The sequence below is a fragment of the Oncorhynchus clarkii genome, chromosome 2, assembly GCF_045791955.1.
Source record: "Oncorhynchus clarkii lewisi isolate Uvic-CL-2024 chromosome 2, UVic_Ocla_1.0, whole genome shotgun sequence".
NCBI classification, from domain to species: domain Eukaryota; kingdom Metazoa; phylum Chordata; class Actinopteri; order Salmoniformes; family Salmonidae; genus Oncorhynchus; species Oncorhynchus clarkii.
Window position 1 is genome coordinate 6,479,482 of NC_092148.1, and position 24,079 is coordinate 6,503,560.

The following is a 24,079-nucleotide window of genomic DNA, read 5'->3' on the forward strand; positions in this document are numbered from 1 at the left end:
ATGATTAATCAGTCATTGTAGGCCAGTTGTTTCAATCCATAAAATACCAATAATTGAGGCATAGCACAAGCAGCAGGGCTTGATGAAAGTTCTTCATACCTGAAACTGGTGTGGTTGGTACACCTGAAGGAACACGATCAACCAGGTCCAAGAGCACAAACCAATCATCTTCCTGCATTTGCCACAATCTCCGTCCTTCCACCAATCCCCTTTCAGGCTGTTGCTGTGTGGCCTCCACTTCAATGCATTCCCTCTCTGGTGCTCTCTGCTCGACCGTGTCTACTAACACCACAGAGAATCTTGTGGAGACCACAGGCACCAGAGCGGAGTCGGCTGGCATGACTGACAAAGTAGAGACAGCAGTTCTCTCAGCCACACAAATCCATACTGCACCAAAGGTTTATCTTTCAATTGAAATGGCAATTGTTGTAAAACACACAAGAGCTGGTTAGCTTTGCGGAGGGAATGTTCGAGATGGAATTGTCGGTAATTGTGTGGGTGGTGGTAAAGCAAGCGTTTCCATAACGGTTTCAAAGGGGAGAAGCAAAGCTGATTGGTTGATGGGACGTACCTGGAGGCTTATAAAGAGTCTTGTGTGGGAGGCTGTCCAGCAGCACAACCCAATCGTCCTTGTCTTCTGGCTGGGATGGCTGCATATTCACTTCCACTACCTCTTCTTCTTCTTCTTCTTCTTGGGGCTTCTCCATTTGTCTGACTCTATGTGGAACCCTCTCCACATCCTTTCTGAATTTCACCAAAACTTCCCCCTCTGTATAAAAACCATCTCCCAGCCTTTCCTCTGATAAAATGTCCTCTGATGACTTTTCCTCGAGTGTCTTCTGTGTTCTCCTCATTTCTTCCACTATTCTCACTGTTTTCTTGGTTTTCACCACAGTCTGCTCTCCCTCTCGCAACCTTTCCTCCGACATCTGCCGCATCCTATCCTCTAGACCTCCTTTCACCTCTATCAATCCCTCGCCTGAAATCTTCACCTGTTCCACTCTCTCCTCCTGTTTCTCCTCCCTGACCTTTTCCTGTTCTTGGAGCCACTCCTGCTGAATTGTAACTATCGGTAACCCTAACTTCTCTGCCGCAAATAGTTCATTGAATTTCACCATAAGTTGTCCCTCTTTATAAAAATGGCCTCCTATCTGGTCCTCTGACAACTTCTCAGATGCTTTCTTCTCTAGTTCATCTGGAAGACTCTCATCCTGTGTCACTATAGTCACCTTCTTCCTCCTCCTTTCCACTCTTATCTCTCCTCTCCTTTCCTCAAGCCCCTCTGGCAACCCTTCCACCAAAGCCTGATGCTTCCTCTCCTCTAACCATCCTTCATCCTCTTTCAATCCCTCGTCTGAAACCGCCACCTGTTCCAGCGTCTCCTCCTCCATCCCTCCTTCTTGTTGCCTCATCTCTTTCACTATAGTCACACTATTCTGGGTCCTCAAATCTACTCTCCGTACCACAGAGGAGGTGCTCGCCACATTTGACCACCCTTTTTCAGATTCCTCTGCCTCTTCCATACTCTCCTCTTTTAGTCCCTCATCTTCCCCTGACTCATCTGGCAGCAATCCTTTGAGAAACACCTCCTTTATCTGCTCCTCCAACTCATCTACTTCCTCCACATTCTCTTCCGCTGCCTCTACCACCTCCTCCTCTACCTCCCCCTCCTCTTGTTCTACCCCTCCCTCCTCCTCCTCCTCCTGCCTGGCTTCCACCTCCTCCTGTATCCTCTCCTCCAGCTCATCCACCTCCTGCAGCCGTTCTTCCAAAACCTTCACCTCCCTCAGTCTCTCATCCAGCACCTCTACCTCCCTCAGCTTCTCCACCAGGAACACCCCTTCCTGGAGCCTCTTGATCACCTCCCTCCTCTCCTGCCTAGTCTCCTCCTTCTCCAGGGAGACTGGGGGAGAGACTGAGGAGGGGCAGATTGGGGTTATCAGTAGAGGAAGAACAGGAGTGTAGCCTAATCAGTGTGGTGAAACGTTCAGAACGTTAGACAGAAATTGTGATTCCCTGTTCTACCAGACAGACAATCATGTCTGTTCTGCAAAACTCTATTTCTGTGCTAATGAACAACCGCTAGTGAATGTATGTAGTGTGAAGACTCACATGGAGGTGTGTCTGCAAACTCAAAGCTGCGGTCCAACTGCATGACCCAGTCATCACTTTGTTCCTGCCTTGGCTGTAGCAGCCTCTCCAGAATTTTGGCCGTGGCCACCTTTGCCACCTGGGCAGAGCGGTATTTGACTGAGGACGTCACAGAAACATTTAGAACAGATCGGATCCCTTACATATGGAAAAATAACGTAGCACGTGAGCACATTGCAAACAGAGGATCATCAGCAAAGCATACTTACCACAGTATCACAGCTCTACATCAATGAGGGCCAAGCACCATTGATAAGATAGCAACATTAAATAAGCCAGTACATGACAGAGCAACATCTTTAAAGATGTCATCACGGTCGGTGGCGAGCTTAGCAGGTTCACCTTCCATCACTGTCAACTTCTAAAGCACACCGCAACGGAGGATTCATTGTCAAAGTGAGGATGCACACGGTGACAGCTACACCAGGTACAGAATGAGGTTAACAACAGATACCTGGCGGTTTCATCATGGAGTAGGGGACATAGGGAAGGGAGGGTCGTCTGCCCAGCAGGACAGACCAATCCTCCTCTTTCTCCTCCTCCAGTCTCCCCTGCTGCTGTTCATCAGACACTCGTCCCTGCCATGTCTGACTGACAGTCTGACTGACCGTCTGGCCTGTCTCAGTCTCCTGCCATGCCTGTCTGACTGTCTGGACAGACTTGCCATCATCCCAGCTCTGAGTAGAAGTCTCCACAGAGAAAGTCTCCCTCCCTCTGGCTGTTGATAGAACATGAGGTAATGGTGTTACTGCAGTAGTTAATGGTGAAGTTAGATGGAGGAGAGAGTAAGGCAAAGCTCCCTTCCACAGCTCTGCATTTTAGGGGCTTTCAGAGCAAAGCTCCCCTCCACGGCTCTGCATTTCAGGGGCTTTCAGAGCAAAGCTCCCCTCCACGGCTCTGCATTTCAGGGGCTTTCAGAGCAAAGATCACTGATTTAGTAAGCAAATGGAATTCAATGTATCTGGCAGGCAGATAGCAAATTAAGTTAGTACGAGACTACCACACAATTCTCAGATCTGCAGAGCTAGACGTTTAGTTTCAAGCACAGGAACGGCAGTCTCCTGGACACAATGATGTCCATCATCAAGCACGGACCAAAGAACTGAAGACTCTCTTTAACAAGCAACACAACACAGACCAAAGCACTGAAGGCTCTCTTTAACAAGCAACACAACACAGACCAAAGAACTGAAGGCTCTCTTTAACAAGCAACACAACACAGACCAAAGCACTGAAGGCTCTCTTTAACAAGCAACACAACACAGACCAAAGAACTGAAGGCTCTCTTTAACAAGCAACACAACACAGACCAAAGAACTGAAGGCTCTCTTTAACAAGCAAAACAACACAGACCAAAGAACTGAAGGCTCTCTTTAACAAGCAACACAACACAGACCAAAGAACTGAAGGCTCTCTTTAACAAGCAACACAACACAGACCAAAGAACTGAAGACTCTCTTTAACAAGCAACACAACACAGACCAAAGAACTGAAGGCTCTCTTTAACAAGCAACACAACACAGACCAAAGAACTGAAGGCTCTCTTTAACAAGCAACACAGACCAAAGAACTGAAGGCTCTCTTTAACAAGCAACACAACACAGACCAAAGAACTGAAGGCTCTCTTTAACAAGCAACACAACACAGACCAAAGAAATGAAGGCTCTCTTTAACAAGCAACACAACACAGACCAAAGAACTGAAGGCTCTCTTTAACAAGCAACACAACACAGACCAAAGAACTGAAGGCTCTCTTTAACAAGCAAAACAACACAGACCAAAGAACTGAAGGCTCTCTTTAACAAGCAACACAACACAGACCAAAGAACTGAAGACTCTCTTTAACAAGCAACACAACACAGACCAAAGAACTGAAGGCTCTCTTTAACAAGCAACACAACACAGACCAAAGAACTGAAGGCTCTCTTTAACAAGCAACACAGACCAAAGAACTGAAGGCTCTCTTTAACAAGCAACACAACACAGACCAAAGAACTGAAGGCTCTCTTTAACAAGCAACACAACACAGACCAAAGAAATGAAGGCTCTCTTTAACAAGCAACACAACACAGACCAAAGAACTGAAGGCTCTCTTTAACAAGCAACACAACACAGACCAAAGAACTGAAGGCTCTCTTTAACAAGCAACACAACACAGACCAAAGAAATGAAGGCTCTCTTTAACAAGCAACACAACACAGACCAAAGACTCAAGAGCTCTGAAGCTGCTGTTAGTCAGTCATAAGCTGTTAGAAGTGAATGGACCATCAATGTAACTGTAGCTGTGATTGATTGGCAGGTCATTCTGAGCTGCCCTTGGTGAGTCACCAGCGTTGACCCAAGCTGGCCTGAGATTAGGCCTCAGCATAAGGGTTGGAGCTAATGAGATGATGAGAGGACTGACAGAGCGCAGGGTTAGATCAAGCTGACTCAAAGCTACAGTACGTAGTTCTCTAGCAAGGCTGAACTGAGGTTGCTCTTTGTAAGCTGAGTCAAAACTTCAATGATGGTCCACATGGTTCCTGATTGGCTACCTGGTGAAAAGAAAGTCTGGGGTTGGTCAGATCCCAGCATGAAGAACCAATCGTCATCCTCGGTCTTGTTTGGACTAGCAGAGAGCTGCGAGGCTTGGAGATCATCATCTCCAGCTACAAGAGTGGGACAAGTTGGTGAGAGACTGATCCTGAAGTCGTGCACGCTGGCACGAACACACACATTCCCACACACAAAAAAGCACATACTGTAATACACGCATACACACACCCACACCTTCGTCGATGGTGCGGGACAGCCTCTTGCTGGCGGACCGTGTGAAGCGAGGGGCGGGCCGGGCGATCATGGAACTGGCCTGGCGGGTCTGGGCCTGGGTACGGCCACTGTACCTGAACTTTGACCCCAGCGCCAGGAACCGGGAGCGGGACGACGGGGGCTCCACGGACGACACCCTGGGGGAGGAGAATCACACAGTCACTCACAGTTTATAGACATGCTTATTATAATGATTTAGTTTCATAGTTCATAATAGCTTGCCCAGTGATGTGATGAATCAATAAATCACATCACTGGGCCAGCCGAACTCCAGCTTTAGTAAAAGCTTATTCATGTTCCTCCAATGGCATACGGCCAGGTGATTTAGACCAACCTCATGTTACCTGAACCATCTTAATCCAGAGCTCCTCCTGTATGACGGACTTGTCACGTACAGTCCTGTGAAAAGGTTTTGCCCCCTTCCTAATTCTCTACTTTGTATATTTTTGATACTGAATGTTATCATATCTTCAAACAAAACATAATATTAGATAAAGGTAATCTGAGTGAACAAATAACACAACAATTACATACTTATTTCATGAACAAAGTTATGCAACACCCAATGTCTGTGTGTAAAAGTCATTGCCCCCTTACACTCAATAACTGGTTCTTCCACCTTTAGCTGCAATGACTCCAACCAGATGCTTCCTATAGTTGTTGATCAGTCTCACGTCTCTGTGCAGGAATCCCCACCCCCCCAGATGTGGTTGAAGATCTGATAACATTCAGTATCAAAAATATGCACAAATAGAGAAAATCCGTAAGGGGGCAAATATTTTTCACAGCACTGTAGCAGAGTTAAACTACCACCGGTGCTAATAGAGTTACTCTCAGAAAGGTTATGCTGCAGGGGCCAATTAGAATGCACAAGGGATTGGTAACCTGAGAATAGCCCCCTGTTGTCGGGCAGTAATGGGGTGCAGATGACAGAATTAAATAGAACACTTTTATTGTATCTCTATGGAGCAGATGATCCAGGAAGTGGAGTAGGTAGAAGTTGATATGGGATCAGATATTGTTTTAACGTCCTAATGGTTAAGGTCAGGATTGGGGAGTAGGATAATCTGATCCTAGATCTATGGTTAAGGGTAACTTGTTAGTTGGAAGCAGGGTGAGCAGTGGTGTAGCGGAGGTTAAATGCACGTTGGCTCGACTGAACATTTTAGAAGAAGAGAAACGTTTGCATCTATAAGCCAATTTCCTGAAATTATACAAATTTCTCCATGGAGCTAAGAGACATTTTTGCAATTGTAAGGCTAACTTCCTGCAATCCTATGCATTTTGCCCTGGCTAATGCTGTGTTCTTTCGCTCAAACATAACAAAATCTCTACTGTTAAATGAATTGTTTAGGGATTTTTCAATTCTCCCTGACTGTCTAGTTTTGTTTTGCTGATTGTTAGTTCTCAAAGATAATATTATTAGACCATTACAGTCGAAGCCCTGTCTAACCCGGGGGAGGGGGTCTACTAAGCTATATGGAATTGTTTTAAGAAGATCATACCTAGGATCATTTAGCTATTTGATTTTTAATTTTAAGACCCTTGAAGTATACATCTTTTTATTATTATGAATGAATGATTTGGTGAAAATGTGTACTTGGCCTTACTGCTATTAGCACATACAACACATAGAATAACAGATACATGGAGCAACAGATAGTCCCCCACAGAACATCTAAAGGAAGGTTGTTCTGAAGTGTCTGTCCTATATCTGAGAGATAGAAGATAGATCAGGAAACTTTATTTTACATGTATTTAACCCCTAAACAGTCTCAATATAGAGTTCCATTCATTTCTTCAACTTAAAGTATAGGGAAATGATTTGACTCACCGTGAACGGCGATCACAGTTTACCCACCAGCTATTTATTCACCACTGTATCACTGAGGGATAGTGAGTTTCTCACCTGAAGAAGGTATGGTGTTCCACTGAGGCCTTCCACAGCTTCTTGGAGGCCTTGTAGTTGGGCAGCTTGAAGCCGATTGTGCTCTCATACTGTTCTTGTTCAGAGGGACGGATCTTGATGAAGAAGCTGCTTCGCTTGTAGGAGATCTTGAGGACTTTGGGCCAGGGGAAACGATTGATCCTCAGCTTGTCCTTATATACCATGAGACCACCAGAACACACCCCTAGAGTGATGTCCACACCCTCAAGATCCTGTGAGCATGTAGGAAAAGTACATTTGGTAAAGATGATCAATATGTTCTATATACCCTCATCATATACACTATAGGCATCTTTCTGTCACGGTTATTCCTGCATTTACCTCAACATGCCACTAGGAGGCAGCCTCTGCTACACTTTCAGCAGCACAGATTCATCTCTTGCTTGATGATGACAGCGATTTTGTAATTAAAAATCTGTGGCTGCTAGAGTTGCCTAACCTTGTTATTCCCAAATCATGCACTTCGATTTGATAGTTTTCTACTTTTTCTGACCGCTCTTAAAAATATATATAAAAAAATGTTCCTTCTGTAGATAGAAGTGTTCCAGTCCTAGATTCCAGAACATTCTAAAGTGTACCTTGGCTTGGTGCAGATCCACTCCATACATAGACAGCTTCTTGGCATTCTCCAGAAACAACATGTCTGCCTGGGCTGGACTCATGGATCTGGAGACAAACACAGAGATGGGTACAGCAGTTAGCCTAGTGGTCAGAGCGTTGGGCCAGGAACTGAAAGGTTGCTGGATTGAATCCCCGAGCTGACAAGGTTGTCTGTTGTTCTGCCCCTGAACAAGGCAGTTAACCCACTGTTCCCCAGTAGGCCGTCATTGTAAATAAGAATTTGTTCTTAACTGACTTGCCTAGTTAAATAAAGGTTACAGAGAAGAAGAGGTAATGTAAACAGGTCCGGTGTAGAGCATGGCGCTTGCAACGCCAGGGTTGTGGGTTCGATTCCCACAGGGGACAATTACAATAATGTTTGCACTCACAACTACTGTAAGTCTCTCTGGATAAGAGCGTCTCCTAAATGACTCAAAAGTAAACATGTAAGGATGCAAGTTAGCAACTACATAAGTGCAAGTTATCACCTATATAAGAACACGTTTATGGTGTGTGTCATCTGTGCATACAGTGCTCGTGTACAGCAAGGCTTGCCATGTGTAAAACTAGCATATATGCAAGGCTTGCCATGTGTAAAGCTAGCATATATGCAAAGTCTGCTGCTCTTTCCTCCTAAAACCACACATCTGACCTGTATGTGACATTCTGCCGCTCCATTCTTTATCATAGCTCAAGTATTTAGTCTGGTCTTTTCTACATTACTCCAGTATATAGTCTGGTCCTCCCTGGTCTTTTCTACATTACTCCAGTATATAGTCTGGTATTTTCTACATTACTCCAGTATATAGTCTGGTCCTCCCTGGTCTTTCCTACATTACTCCAGTATATAGTCTGGTATTTTCTACATTACTCCAGTATATAGTCTGGTATTTTCTACATTACTCCAGTATATAGTCTGGTCTTTCCTACATTACTCCAGTATATAGTCTGGTATTTTCTACATTACTTTAGTATATAGTCTGGTCCTCCCTGGTCTTTCCTACATTACTCCAGTATATAGTCTGGTATTTTCTACATTACTCCAGTATATAGTCTGGTCTTTTCTACATTACTCCAGTATATAGTCTGGTCCTCCCTGGTCTTTCCTACATTACTCCAGTATATAGTCTGGTCTTTCCTACATTACTCCAGTATATAGTCTGGTATTTTCTACATTACTTTAGTATATAGTCTGGTCCTCCCTGGTCTTTCCTACATTACTCCAGTATATAGTCTGGTATTTTCTACATTACTCCAGTATATAGTCTGGTCTTTTCTACATTACTCCAGTATATAGTCTGGTCCTCCCTGGTCTTTCCTACATTACTCCAGTATATAGTCTGGTCTTTTCTACATTACTCCAGTATATAGTCTGGTCTTTTCTACATTACTCCAGTATATAGTCTGGTCCTCCCTGGTCTTTCCTACATTACTCCAGTATATAGTCTGGTATTTTCTACATTACTCCAGTATATAGTCTGGTCTTTTCTACATTACTCCACTATATAGTCTGGTCTTGCTACATTACTCAACTATATAGTCTGGTCCTCCCTGGTCTTTTCTACATTACTCCAGTATATAGTCTGGTCTTTTCTACATTACTCCACTATATAGTCTGGTCTTGCTACATTACTCAACTATATAGTCTGGTCCTCCCTGGTCTTTTCTACATTACTCCAGTATATAGTCTGGTCTTTTCTACATTACTCCAGTATATAGTCTGGTCCTCCCTGGTCTTTTCTACATTACTCCAGTATATAGTCTGGTCCTCCCTGGTCTTTCCTACATTACTCCAGTATATAGTCTGGTATTTTCTACATTACTCCAGTATATAGTCTGGTCTTTTCTACACTACTCCACTATATAGTCTGGTCTTGCTACATTACTCAACTATATAGTCTGGTCCTCCCTGGTCTTTCCTACGTTACTCCAGTATATAGTCTGGTCTTTTCTACATTACTCCAGTATATAGTCTGGTCCTCCCTGGTCTTTCCTACATTACTCCAGTATATAGTCTGGTCTTTTCTACATTACTCCACTATATAGTCTGGTCTTGCTACATTACTCAACTATATAGTCTGGTCCTCCCTGGTCTTTTCTACATTACTCCAGTATATAGTCTGGTCTTTTCTACATTACTCCAGTATATAGTCTGGTCCTCCCTGGTCTTTTCTACATTACTCCAGTATTTAGTCTGGTCTTTTCTACATTACTCCAGTATATAGTCTGGTCTTTTCTACATGACTCCAGTATATAGTCTGGTCTTTTCTACATTACTCCAGTATATAGTCTGGTCCTCCCTGGTCTTTTCTACATGACTCCAGTATATAGTCTGGTCTTTTCTACATTACTCCAGTATATAGTCTGGTCTTTTCTACATTACTCCAGTATATAGTCTGGTCCTCCCTGGTCTTTTCTACATTACTCCAGTATATAGTCTGGTCTTTTCTACATTACTCCAGTATATAGTCTGGTCCTCCCTGGTCTTTTCTACATTACTCCAGTATATAGTCTGGTCCTCCCTGGTATTTCTACATTACTCCAGTATAGAGTCTGGTCCTCCCTGGTATTTCTACATTACTCCAGTATATAGTCTGGTCCTCCCTGGTATTTCTACATTACTCCAGTATATAGTCTGGTCCTCCCTGGTCTTTTGTACATCATAGTTCCAGTATATAGTCTGGTCCTCCCTGGTCTTTTGTACATGATAGTTCCAGTATAGAGTCTGGTCCTCCCTGGTATTTCTACATTACTCCAGTATAGAGTCTGGTCCTCCCTGGTCTTTTCTACATGATAGTTCCAGTATAGAGTCTGGTCCTCCCTGGTATTTCTACATTACTCCAGTATATAGTCTGGTCCTCCCTGGTATTTCTACATGATAGTTCCAGTATATAGTCTGGTCCTCCCTGGTCTTTTGTACATGATAGTTCCAGTATAGAGTCTGGTCCTCCCTGGTCTTTTCTACATTACTCCAGTATAGAGTCTGGTCCTCCCTGGTATTTCTACATTACTCCAGTATAGAGTCTGGTCCTCCCTGGTCTTTTCTACATGATAGTTCCAGTAGAGTCTGGTCCTCCCTGGTATTTCTACATTACTCCAGTATAGAGTCTGGTCCTCCCTGGTATTTCTACATTACTCCAGTATAGAGTCTGGTCCTCCCTGGTCTTTTCTACATGATAGTTCCAGTAGAGTCTGGTCCTCCCTGGTATTTCTACATTACTCCAGTATAGAGTCTGGTCCTCCCTGGTCTTTTCTACATGATAGTTCCAGTATAGAGTCTGGTCCTCCCTGGTATTTCTACATTACTCCAGTATAGAGTCTGGTCCTCCCTGGTCTTTTCTACATGATAGTTCCAGTATATAGTCTGGTCCTCCCTGGTATTTCTACATTACTCCAGTATAGAGTCTGGTCCTCCCTGGTATTTCTACATTACTCCAGTATAGAGTCTGGTCCTCCCTGGTCTTTTCTACATGATAGTTCCAGTAGAGTCTGGTCCTCCCTGGTATTTCTACATTACTCCAGTATAGAGTCTGGTCCTCCCTGGTCTTTTCTACATGATAGTTCCAGTATAGAGTCTGGTCCTCCCTGGTATTTCTACATTACTCCAGTATAGAGTCTGGTCCTCCCTGGTCTTTTCTACATGATAGTTCCAGTATATAGTCAGTCCTCCCTTGGTTCTTACCTGTATGTGCGGTGCAACTCCATGACCTTGTCCTCCAGCTCTTTGCCCTGTCCCGGGGCCAGCCTCAGCTCCTTGGTGTAGTGAGAGCCGTGGACCTCTGGATCATACTCCCCCAGCTCAGACTGGGCCGTGTAGGAGCCTAGCATGGCCAGAGTTACAAAGGAGCATGGCAGCAGGCCACTCAGTATGTCTTTACGCAGCTGTAGACACAGGTAGTACCTGCGAGAGGGAGAGAGAGAGAGCGAGGGGTTGGAGGAGGGAGGGAGAGAGCGAGCGAGGGGTTGGAGGAGGGAGGGAGAGAGCGAGCGAGGGGTTGGAGGAGGGAGGGAGAGAGCGAGCGAGGGGTTGGAGGAGGGAGGGAGAGAGAGAGAGCGAGGGGGTGGAGGAGGGAGGGAGAGAGAGAGAGCGAGGGGGTGGAGGAGGGAGGGAGAGAGAGAGAGCGAGGGGGTGGAGGAGGGAGGGAGAGAGAGAGCGAGGGGGTGGAGGAGGGAGGGAGAGAGAGAGAGAGCGAGGGGGTGGAGGAGGGAGGGAGAGAGAGAGAGCGAGGGGGTGGAGGAGGGAGGAAGAGAGAGAGAGAGCGGGGTGGAGGAGGGAGGGAGAGAGAGAGAGCGAGGGGGTGGAGGAGGGAGGGAGAGAGAGAGAGCGGGGGGGTGGAGGAGGGAGGGAGAGAGAGAGAGCGGGGGGGTGGAGGAGGGAAGGAGAGAGTGCGAGGGGTAGAGGAGGGAGGGAGAGAGAGCGAGGGGGTGGAGGAGGGAGAGAGAGGGGGTGGAGGAGGGAGAGAGAGAGAGCGAGGGGGTGGAGGAGAGAGAGAGAGCGAGGGGGTGGAGGAGGGAGGGAGAGAGAGCGAGGAGGGAGGGAGAGAGAGAGCGAGGGGGTGGAGGAGGGAGGGAGGGAGAGCGAGGGGGTGGAGGAGGGAGGGAGGGAGAGCGAGGGGGTGGAGGAGGGAGGGAGGGAGAGCGAGGGGGTGGAGGAGGGAGGGAGGGAGGGAGAGCGAGGGGGTGGGGGAGGGAGGGAGAGCGAGGGGGTGGAGGAGGGAGGGAGGGAGAGCGAGGGGGTGGAGGAGGGAGGGAGAGCGAGGGGGTGGAGGAGGGAGGGAGGGAGAGCGAGGGGGTGGAGGAGGGAGGGAGGGAGGGAGAGCGAGGGGGTGGAGGAGGGAGGGAGGGAGGGAGAGCGAGGGGGTGGGGGAGGGAGGGAGAGCGAGGGGGTGGAGGAGTGAGGGAGAGAGAAAGAGGAAGGGGGGGTTAAGGGAAAAAGAGAGAGAGAGGGGGGCGAGGGTGGAGAGAGAGAGAGAGAGAGTGAAGAGAGAGAGGGAGGGGAATGAGAGTTAACCACTGACACCCTGAAATTGAGTTACCGGCAGATATTTAGATGTGTGTGTAGATTAACCTGGTGAGGTCTTCTGTGAGCTGAGCTGGATCAGGAGGGTAGAACTTTACGTTGAAAGTGAACTCGTATGTATAATCTGGAGATGAAAATACAGTGTGAGAACTGTTGGTCATTTGAGTTAGAAACATGTATTTACTGTAGGTCATCGTATTGACATCACCCACCTGCCACCTGTTTCCGGATCTCTTTGGAGGCGTCCAGCCATGTCTGTAAATGACAGCGGGAGAACAGACTCAATGAACGCCATCGTACTGTAAGAAAGTCATTTTGCCCTATGTGGTGAAACTGCACCTTCCATCCTATAGGTACTATTTCTCTAATGGGCAAGAACATGCAGTCAAACTACACTCAAAACAACCCACTCACTGAACATATATCTTTCTCTCCCAAAGGAAATCTCAACAGATGAGATGCAATCTACCCTCCTTTCACTTGGAAGGTTAAGATTACTGTTCCCCACTTCACCCTAGATAAGCAGCCCATTCTTAAAGCAGGCAAAGTGTACTCTACCCTGGAGGTGGGGGTATCCCAGACGGCCAGGCCACAGTAGTCTCTCTCCAGCAGGTTGAGGTGGTCACACACCTTCACAAACAGATCTGAGCCCGTCGCATGTTTCTACACAGGGAGGAGACCAATCACACAAACATTCAGTAAGAAAGAAATACTACTGGTGGTACTCACAAACGATCACAAATAAGCATTCAGTAAGGAAGAAATATTACTGGTTGTACTCACAAACGATCACAAATAAGCATTCAGTAAGGAAGAAATATTACTGGTTGTACTCACAAACGATCACAGCTATGCATTCAAAAAGATTAAGTCAGAAACAGCGTTGATGGGCAATTATTTGAAGTGTAGAAAAGACTAGAACAAGGCTGAAAAGACAACGGTGTATTTGAGAAGTGTCTTACACCGAGCTCACACTCAAACAGAGTGTCGTCCAGGAGGGTGACTTTACACTGCATGATCCGCAGACGCTTGGAGGGTTTGGCCTCCTCTGCTAAAGCCATCTTGTCTTCTCCATTAGTGTTCTCCCCTTCCCCTCCGTTCGCCTCTCCCTCCTCCATCTGCTCGGCTGGCTCTTCCTCTGTTTCTTCTTTCTTCTCTTTCTCCTCTACTCCCGCCTCCTTCTCTTCCCCCTCTACCACCTCCTTCTCTACCTCGGCGTTCACCTTCTGCTCCGCCTGTGCTGGCTTGGGGGTCACAGAAAGGTAATTTGACAGACATGTTGTCAGGATGTTTCATTTCTAATTAACGACAGTTACATTTATGTAATAGACAGAGTGACTCAAAATATAATGCAGTCATTATCCTCAGGAAATAAGGACAAGTGACTTTCAGTGTAGCTGTTAGAGAGAAGAGCATGGCACGCACTGCAGTCCTTCTTCTGTGTTATAACAAACAACTTTCATACCGCCATGCTCTTCTCTCTTCCAACTACACTTCAACTCTTGTCCTTGATTATAGTGCTGAGAATTGTTTTGTTTTTTAAGTCGGTCCGGTTTTGGTTCGATTATTAAAAAATAATCTCAGTTTTTGATTTCGGTTTCTATAAAACATTTTTTTACAATAAATGCAGCATGCATTATGTGGGTTAAAGGTTGTAACAACACAGAATCAAACCATTAATAAAAAGTCCCATGATGGTAATGACTGACCTTTGCTTATCACTTATTAACCATTTCTTCACAGTAATTTACTTTAATAAAATATTTGTTTTATTTGATGACTTTATTATTTCATTCCAAGTCATCATCTCATCTGTACAGAGCTGCTGCCTATGCTGTCTGACAAAATCACTATTTTAGTATTTCTTCAAAGTAAATAAGGCATACTTTTATGCTTAATACCAACTATCAATCACTTGATGATGTATTTTCAGGTAGAGATACCTCGCGAAGCAACTGCTCTCTATCCCTCTCTCTTGTTCTCTCCTCTCTGCTCCACACAGACCGAGACCGGACAAGCAATGGATTACGTTCATTGTAGTTAATTACCACATTTCTGCTGTAAACTATGTTGAATTTTGGTCTGTTGGAAACTTCAACTCCCTACTACATCGTCACACAAACTGAGCATCAAGTTTTTTTTCCTCGCTCAGCACCTCTAGATTAGTAGTACTAGATTACTATGTAACAGCAATGTTACTTCAGTTATTAAATAATAACTTGAAGCGGTACTTTTCCTAACACAGACTAGATCTAGGCGGCTCTAGACCTGCACAGACCAGCCTGGTCATTTCTACTGAGTCAGCAGCCCACCCCAGTCAAGCACCAAACTAGTTGATGTTCTGTCCTGTACCTCTCTCTCCTTCTACGCTGAGTGTCTTCAGTGTAGCTATTCTCTGAATGCTATGTTGTTGATCAGACTCTGGGTAACATGTTCCTTCAGTTTCTGTGCTTGATGTTCACTTCACTTATTTTTACTCCAGTCTCTCACTTGAGACTCATTGGCCTACATCTTCAGTCTGCTGCAATGCAGCCCCTCAATGTGCAAAATAATAACAACATTGTAAAGAAATATATTAAAAAATGGGAAGGCAACTCATTGACACGTTTAATAATATACTGATCAAAAATATAAACGCAGCAATTTCAGTTACAGTTCATATAAGTAAAAAAGTCAATTAAAATAAAGTCAATTCAGCATGGCAACAGCACACTCCCTCAACACGTGAGACATCTGTGGCTTTGTGTTGTGTGACAAAACTGTACATTTTAGAGTGGCCTTTTATTGTCCCTAGCACAAGGTGCACCTGTGTAATGATCATGCTCTTTAATCAACTTCTTGATTATACCACACCTGTCAGGTGGATGAATTATCTTGACAAAGGAGAAATGCTCACTATCAGGGATGTAAAACCAATTTGTGCATACCATTTGAGAGAAAATAAGCATTTTGTGCATATGGAACATTTCTGGGAGCTTTTATTTCAGCTCATGAAACATGGGACCAACACTTCACATGTTGCGTTTATATTTTTGTTCAGTGTAGGTATGATAATTCTGCATTTTTGTTTTTTGCGCACTGCAAAAGCTGTCTCCCACAATCTAAATCAGAACAAAAAAAACCCAGCAGGATAGCATTCCCCAAGGAACAGAGTTGTGCACCCATGCCCTAGGTGAGAAGTTCACTGTGTCCGTCTCCCTCACTCACCTGTGTCTCTGCACTGCTGATGGAGTGATGGTCCTGGGCCTCTACCGGCTCCTCCTGCCTCTCCTGTTCAGCCTCCCCCTCCGCCTCTGCTCTGAGCTCTGGCTCCGGGGCCGCGATGGGGGCTTTCACCTGCACCTCTGTTGTGGACTGCTCCCCTGCTTTGTGCTCCTCCCCTGCTTTCTTTTTGCCCTTCCGTTTCTTCTTTATCTCTTTATTCTCCTCGTTCTTCTTTACCTCTTTATTCGCCTCGTTCTTCTTCCCCTTCTCCTCCTCTTTATTTTCTTTCTCTTTCTTCTTCCCCTTTTGCGTTTTTTTTGTTGTCTTTTCCTCCCCTTTCTTCTTCTCCTCTTTCTTTGCTGACTCCTCTTCGTCTTTCTTCTTCTTCTCCTCTTTCTTCGCTTCCTCCTCTTTCTTCTTCTTCTCTGCTTTCTTTGCTGCCTCTTCCTCCTCTTTCGTTGCTTCCTCTTCCTCTTCTTTCTTCTCCTCTGCTTTCTTTGCTTCCTCTCCCTCCTCTTTCTTCTTCTCCTCTTTCTTTGCTGCCTCTCCCTCCTCCTCTGCTTTTTTTGCTGCCTCTCCCTCTTTCTTCTTCTTCTCCTCCTCCTTTTTCTTTGCTGCCTCTTCCTCTTGATTCTGCTGCTCTGCCTCTTTCTTCGTTACCCCTTCCTCTTCTTTTTTCTTCTTCTCTGCTTTCTTTGCTGCCTCTTCCTCCTCTTTCTTCTTCGCTTTCCTTGCTGCTTCTTCCTCCTCTTTCTTCTTCTTCCCTGCTTTCTTTGCTGCCTCTTCTTCCTCTTTCTTCTTCTTCTCTGCTTTCTTTGCTGCCTCTTTCTCTTCTTTCTTCTTCTTCACTGCCTCTTTCTTTGCTGCTTCTTCCTCTTCTTTCTTCTTCTTCTTCTCTGCTTTCTTTGCTGCTTCTTCCTCCTCTTTCTTCTTCTCTGCTTTCTTTGCTGCTTCTTCCTCTTTCTTCTTTGCTTTCTTTGCTGCTTCTTCCTCCTCTTTCTTCTTCTCTGCTTTCTTTGCTGCTTCTTCTTCCTCCTCTTTCTTCTTCTCTGCTTTCTTTGCTGCTTCTTCCTCTTTCTTCTCTGCTTTCTTTGCTGCTTCTTCCTCCTCTTTCTTCTTCTCTGCTTTCTTTGCTGCTTCTTCCTCCTCTTTCTTCTCCCCCCTTTCCTCTGCCTCTTTCTTCTCCTCCCCCTTGGCCTGCTCTAACTTTTCCTCCTTTGTTCCAGCCTCTGCCTTCTCTTTCCTGTCCTTCTCCGCCTTCTCGACCTCAGCCCACTCTACGTCTGAGCACTGCGAGCGCCGCTTGAGGAAGGAGGAGAAGAGGCGTGAGAGGCCGCGGCTGGCTGAGGTGCGCTGGCGGGGCTTCACTAGCTGCTCCTCCTCAGTGGTGGTGGTGAAGATGGGGCTCTCTGTGGAGCCAGGCTCTGAGTCCTGCTCCTGGGTCTTCTGGCTGGGCTTCTCCCTCTCTGGCTCCGGTGCTGCTGCCTCTGGGCTCGGCTTGTTCTCCGGTTCTCTCTCTGTTTCTGGCTCTGGGCTCGGCTTGTTCTCCGGTTCTCTCTCTGTTTCTGGCTCTGGGCTCTGCTTGTTCTCCAGTTGTATCTCTGCCTCCGAGCTCTGCTTGTTCTCCGGTCTTCTCTCTGCCTCTGCTACACTGGGCTTCGGCTTGCCCTCTGTGTCCGCCTCGCCCACCGCGCTAGCCTCTGTTGTCATGGTACACACTGCAGAACATGACATGGAGTAGTTAGCGATAGGAAAGAGAAAGCTTTGTGTGTTGTCATGTTGGATGATGCACAGCAACATACACACAAGAAAGACATGATTATGGACAGTCAACAGTGATGCACTGGTGCCATTCTATAGCATGAGCTACTACTACGTTTTCTCAGACTGGAGTACTCGATCAAATATGCCACAAACCCTTTTTCATATGGAGTTATGAGTGTATCCCACTCCACAATGGCACCTCTTGTTGAATGAGTGTGTGTGTGTGTGTGTGTCTGGGAGGACCTCTTGGGAGACAGGCAGCTCACGACAGTGTGTGTCTATCAGAGGCTCATTAGAAACACACACAATGTAGTCTTTCTGCTCCGTAGCAGCCTGGAAGTCTATTAGTACAGCTCCAGTCAGTATCACCCTCAGCACTAACCCAACACGGCTCTTTCATCCGTCCGCTGTGGCCCCGCCGGCTTCATACGGTGGGCCAAGATGTCCCAATGTAACATTGCATGACAATGCATCACTAAATTGGGCTTCTGAGAAGTAAATGGCCAGTTACTGTGTTCACTTCACTGTGTGAACTTGTCTTGCAGTTGTGAGGCTGTCATTGAAAGAGTTGCAGCAGCATCAACGTACTTGTGTTAGATCATAGCAGTTCATCATCATATGTCTAGTAGCCCTCCATGCAGTGTTAACAGAGATTGCATCTACTTAGCCCACTGTTAGCATCTAGGCTAGTCTGATGCTGCTAGTTGTTGTCATTGCTCAACATCTAGGCTAGTAGTTCATTAAATGTCTAGGTCTGCCATACAGTGGGGGGCAGGGAGACACTTCGCTAGACAGGATGGCAGATCTTCCAGCTGCACACACACGGCTGTCCTTACCCCAGAGGGTGCCTGACACACACACAGTGCTCCATCGCTATAGGGACAGCAGGGGTATGGTGAGGAGAGGAGGGGAGGGGGGACCACAGAGACCAAATCCTCTTTAGTCCTCCCATTGTTTGTGTCTGGTGACCAATAACTGTGGTGCACTCTAACTAATCCAGCCCTTCCCTTCCCCCACCGCAACAACCCCCCTTAGGCCTGTTCCCTAGGTCAACCCAAACACACACACACACACACTCACACACCGAGCAGCGTGGTGTACGCCTCAGTGCTCAGGATCTCCTCTGGGTCTTTTAATGTAGCGTAATCTCAATGGTAATAGTCAGGAAACAGACATGATGTTAATGGACCAGATGAGACGTCTTGTGTCTGCTGCTGCCTCCTGCATGACTGCCTCCTCCATTGTCTTCACTAGGTAACATCTAGATTCTCTGCTAAAGGCCAGGTGAGCAGCTCTGATCCGGCTTCTAACCTGGGGAAGTAACAGGGACTCTCACAACCACACTGTGTCCCAAATTGTACCCTATCCACTATGTAGTGCACTACTTTTGACCAGGGCCCAACTACTTTTGACCCGGGCCCAACTACTTTTGACCAGTCAAAAATAGAGCAATATACAGGAAATAACGGTAGTTCTGCCAATCTTGATCAAACTGGTGCCCTTTTGAAAACACTTTTCCATAGTGCATAGAGGCCCTATAATTTCTCACGTCTATAATGTTCTACCTCCAGTAGGCCAGCTGACATCCCGATCATCATTACTACTGTATACATCAACCATCATTACTACTGTATAAATCAACCATCATTACTCCTGTATACATCAACCATCATTAGACTAACTAGCTGCCAGAGATAAAGATTGCCCTGCAGAAATGGGTGAACAGCATGTTCAGCTGTTGGGTCAGGTGCACGTCAGATGCTCCGACCATCTGTGTGTCTCCCAAATGGCACCCTATTCCCTTCATAGTCCACTATGGCCCTGGTCAAAAGTAGCGCACCATGTAGGGAATAGGGTGCCATTTGGGGTGCACGTATGACTAAAGAAAGGGAAGGGGGGTTTGAATAAGATGCTATAGGAAAGGAGTTAAGATGACGTCGGAGAAGAAGGCTGACATTTTACGTGTTTCTATCCAATTGTGTTTTTGTTTGTAACTTATTTTTTTTACTTATTTTGTATATACTGTTGCTACTACCGTCTCTTATGACCGAAAATAACTTCTGGACATCAGAACTGCGATTACTCACCACGAACCGGCAGACAGATTTTTTTATTTAACGAGTCCGACGAGCCCGACGTGAATGCCATACTGCTTTCCCGGGAACAGGCCCAGATCCCTGTCCTTTGCGTGAAGAGAAGGCTGAGAAAAAGGGGCCGGAAGGGTGGGCTGCCTCCTGAGAATTAGTAGGCGATCGAATAAACCCCCACTGCCTTCCATTCTGCTAGCAAACGTGCAATCTTTGGAAAATAAAATAGATGACCTACGCGGAAGATTAAACTACCAACGGGACATTCAGAACTGTAATATCTTTGCTTCATGGAGTCGTGGCTGAGCGACCACATTATCAACATACAGCAGGCTGGATATACGCTGTATCGGCAGGATAGAACAGCCGCGTCTGGTAAGACAAGGGGCGGCGGACTATGTATTTTTGTAAATAACAGCTGGTTCACGATATCTAAGGACGTCTCAAGGTTTTGCTCGCCTGAGGTAAAGTATCTCATGATAAGCTGTAGACCACACTATCTACCTAGAGAGTTTTCATCTGTATTTTTCGTAGCTGTCTACATAACACCACAGACTGATGCTGGCACTAAGACCGCAATAAATTAGCTGTATTTGCCATAAGCAAACAAGAAAACGCTCACCCAGAGGCGTCGCTCCTATTGGCCGGGGACTTTAATGCGGGGAATCTTAAATCTGTCTTTTTTTATCAGCATGTTTCTATCAGCATGTTAAATGTGCAACCAGAGGGGAAAAAACTCTGGACCACCTTTACTCCACACACAGAGATGCATACAAAGCCCTCCCTCCATTTGGCAAATCTGACCATAATTCTATCCTCCTGATTCCTGCTTACAAGCAGATGCTAAGCTACATGAGCGTTCTGCTAGCACAGACTGGAATATGTTCCAGGATTCCTCCGATGGCATTGAGGTGTACACCACATCAGTCATTGATTTCATCAATAAGTGCAACGATGATGTCGCCCCCACAGTGACCGTACATACATACCCCAACCAGAAGCCATGGATTACAGGTAACATTCGCACTGAGCTAAAGGCTAGAGGAACGGGACTGTATAACCCGGAAGCTTATAAGAAATCCCGCTATGCCCGCCGACGAACCATCAAACAGGCAAAGCGTCAATACAGGACTAAGATCGGATCGTACTACACCGGCTCTGACGCTGGTCGGATGTCGCAGGGCTTGCAAACCATTACAGACTACAAAGGGAAGCACAGCTGGGGGCTACCCAGTGACACGAGCCTACCAGATGAGCTAATCTACTTCTATGCTCGCTTCGAGGCAAATAACCCTCAAACATGCATGAGAGCACCAGCTGTTCCGGAAGACTGTGTGATCACGCTCATGATGTGAGAAAAGCCATTTAAAACAGGTCAACATACACAAGGGCGCAGGGCCAGATGGATTACCAGGACATGTACTGCGAGCATGCGCTGACCAACTAGCAAATGTCTTCACTGACATTTTCAACCTCTCCCTGTCCGAGTCTGTAATACCAACATGTTTTAAGCAGAAATCCATAGTGCCTGTGCCCAAGAACACTAAGGTAACCTGCCTAAATGACTACCGATAAGATGCTATAGAACAGGAAAGGGAAGGGGGGTTGGATAAGATGCTATAGGAAAGGGAAGGGGGGTTGGATAAGATGCTATAGGACAGGAAAGGGAAGGGGGGTTGGATAAAATGCTGTAGGACAGGAAAGGGGATGGATAAGATACTGTAGGACAGGAAAGGGAAGGGGGGTTGGATAATATACTGTAGGACAGGGAAGGGGGATGGATAAGATGCTGTAGGACAGGAAAGGGAAGAGGGGTTGGATAAGATACTGTAGGACAGGAAAGGGAAGGGGGGTTGGATAAGATACTGTAGGACAGGAAAGGGAAGGGGGGTTGGATTAGATACTGTAGGACAGGAAAGGGAAGGGGGGGTTGGATAAGATACTGTAGGACAGGGAATTGAAGAGGGGTTGGATAAGATACTGTAGGACAGGAAAGGGAAGGGGGGTTTGATAAGATGCTATAGGACAGGAAAGGGGGGTTGGATAAGATGCTATAGGACAGGAAAGGGGGGTTGGATAAGATGCTGTAGGACAGGAAAGGGGATGGATAAGATACTGTAGGACAGGAAAGGGAAGGGGGGTTGGATAAGATGCTGTAGGACAGGAAAGTGAAGGGGGGTTTGATAAGATGCTATAGGACAGGAAAGGGGGGTTTGATAAGATGCTATAGAACAGGAAAGGGAAGGGGGGTTGGATAAGATGCTATAGGACAGGAAAGGGAAGGGGGGTTGGATAAGATGCTATAGGACAGGAATGGGAAGGGGGGTTGGATAAGATGCTTTAGGACAAGAAAAGGAAGGGGGGTTGGATAAGATGCTATAGGACAGGAAAGGGAAGAGGGGTTGGATAAGATACTGTAGGACAGGAAAGGGAAGGGGGGTTGGATAAGATACTGTAGGACAGGAAAGGGAAGGGGGGTTGGATAAGATACTGTAGGACAGGGAATTGAAGAGGGGTTGGATAAGATACTGTAGGACAGGAAAGGGGTGTTGGATAAGATACTGTAGGACAGGAAAGGGAAGGGGGGTTTGATAAGATACTGTAGGACAGGAAAGGGAAGGGGGGTTGGATAAGATACTGTAGGACAGGGAAGTTATGATCCCTTATTGATGTCACTTGTTAAATCCACTTCAAAATCAGTGAGACTTGTGTATGTGTGCTATGCAGGGGATGAAATGGCAAGACAAAAAATGTACAGTGCCTTGCGAAAGTATTCGCCCCCCTTGAACTTTGCGACCTTTTGCCACATTTCAGGCTTCAAACATAAAGATATAAAACTGTATTTTTTTGTGAAGAATCAACAACAAGTGGGACACAATCATGAAGTGGAACGACATTTATTGGATATTTCAAACTTTTTTAACAAATCAAAAACTGAAAAATTGGGCGTGCAAAATTATTCAGCCCCTTTACTTTCAGTGCAGCAAACTCTCTCCAGGATCCTATGTTGACCTAAATGACTAATGATGATAAATACAATCCACCTGTGTGTAATCAAGTCTCCGTATAAATGCACCTGCACTGTGATAGTCTCAGAGGTCAGTTAAAAGCGCAGAGAGCATCATGAAGAACAATGAACACACCAGGCAGGTCCGAGATACTGTTGTGAAGAAGTTTAAAGCCGGATTTGGATACAAAAATATTTCCCAAGCGTTAAACATCCCAAGGAGCACTGTGCAAGCGATAATATTGAAATGGAAGGAGTATCAGACCACTGCAAATCTACCAAGACCTGGCCGTCCCTCTAAACTTTCAGCTCATACAAGGAGAAAACTGATCAGAGATGCAGCCAAGAGGCCCATGATCACTCTGGATGAACTGCAGAGATCTACAGCTGAGGTGGGAGACTCTGTCCATAGGACAACAATCAGTCGTATATTGCACAAATCTGGCCTTTATGGAAGAGTGGCAAGAAGAAAGCCATTTCTTAAAGATATCCATAAAAAGTGTTGTTTAAAGTTTGCCACAAGCCACCTGGGAGACACATCAAACATGTGGAAGAAGGTGCTCTGGTCAGATGAAACCAAAATTGAACTTTTTGGCAACAATGCAAAACGTTATGTTTGGCGTAAAAGCAACACAGCTCATCACCCTGAACACACCATCCCCACTGTCAAACATGGTGGTGGCAGAATCATGGTTTGGGCCTGCTTTTCTTCAGCAGGGACAGGGAAGATGGTTAAAATTTATGGGAAGATGGATGGAGCCAAATACATGACCATTCTGGGAGAAAACCTGATGGAGTCTGCAAAAGACCTGAGACTGGGACGGAGATTTGTCTTCCAACAAGACAATGATCCAAAACATAAAGCAAAATCTACAATGGAATGGTTCAAAAATAAACATATCCAGGTGTTAGAATGGCCAAGTCAAAGTCCAGACCTGAATCCAATCGAGAATCTGTGGAAAGAACTGAAAACTGCTGTTCACAAATGCTCTCCATCCAACCTCACTGAGCTCGAGCTGTTTTGCAAGGAGGAATGGGAAAAAATGTCAGTCTCTCGATGTGCAAAACTGATAGAGACATACCCCAAGCGACTTACAGCTGTAATCGCAGCAAAAGGTGGCGCTACAAAGTATTAACTTAAGGGGGCTGAATAATTTTGCACGCCCAATTTTTCAGTTTTTGATTTGTTAAAAAAGTTTGAAATATTCAGTAAATGTCGTTCCACTTCATGATTATGTCCCACTTGTTGTTGATTCTTCACAAAAAAATACAGTTTTATATCTTTATGTTTGAAGCCTGAAATGTGGCAAAAGGTCGCAAAGTTCAAGGGGGCCGAATACTTTCGCAAGGCACTGTAAGTGCCTTTGAACGGGGTATGGCAGTAGGTGCCAGGCACTCCGGTTTGAGTCAAGAACTGCAACGCTGCTGTTTTTATTTTATTTTACACTCAACAGTTTCCCCTGTGTATCAAGAATAGTCCACCATCCAAA

The 24,079-nt window shown here is 45.8% G+C and overlaps 1 protein-coding gene across 1 annotated transcript in view; it reads right to left on the bottom strand.

The window, feature by feature from the left end:
- LOC139419950 (uncharacterized) overlaps positions 1-24,079 on the bottom strand; it is a 46,765-nt gene that overhangs the window by 17,967 nt on the left and 4,719 nt on the right. The window contains exons 2-16 of the mRNA XM_071169820.1: positions 16,581-17,449; positions 15,735-16,118; positions 13,490-13,771; positions 13,086-13,190; positions 12,740-12,782; positions 12,576-12,651; positions 11,190-11,408; positions 7,486-7,573; positions 6,869-7,119; positions 4,921-5,096; positions 4,686-4,799; positions 2,606-2,869; positions 2,113-2,250; positions 572-1,915; positions 100-342 (exon numbers count right to left, since the gene is read on the bottom strand). Coding sequence (XP_071025921.1) covers positions 100-342; positions 572-1,915; positions 2,113-2,250; positions 2,606-2,869; positions 4,686-4,799; positions 4,921-5,096; positions 6,869-7,119; positions 7,486-7,573; positions 11,190-11,408; positions 12,576-12,651; positions 12,740-12,782; positions 13,086-13,190; positions 13,490-13,771; positions 15,735-16,118; positions 16,581-17,449 — 4,596 coding nt within the window. The remainder of the gene's footprint in view (positions 1-99; positions 343-571; positions 1,916-2,112; positions 2,251-2,605; positions 2,870-4,685; positions 4,800-4,920; positions 5,097-6,868; positions 7,120-7,485; positions 7,574-11,189; positions 11,409-12,575; positions 12,652-12,739; positions 12,783-13,085; positions 13,191-13,489; positions 13,772-15,734; positions 16,119-16,580; positions 17,450-24,079) is intronic.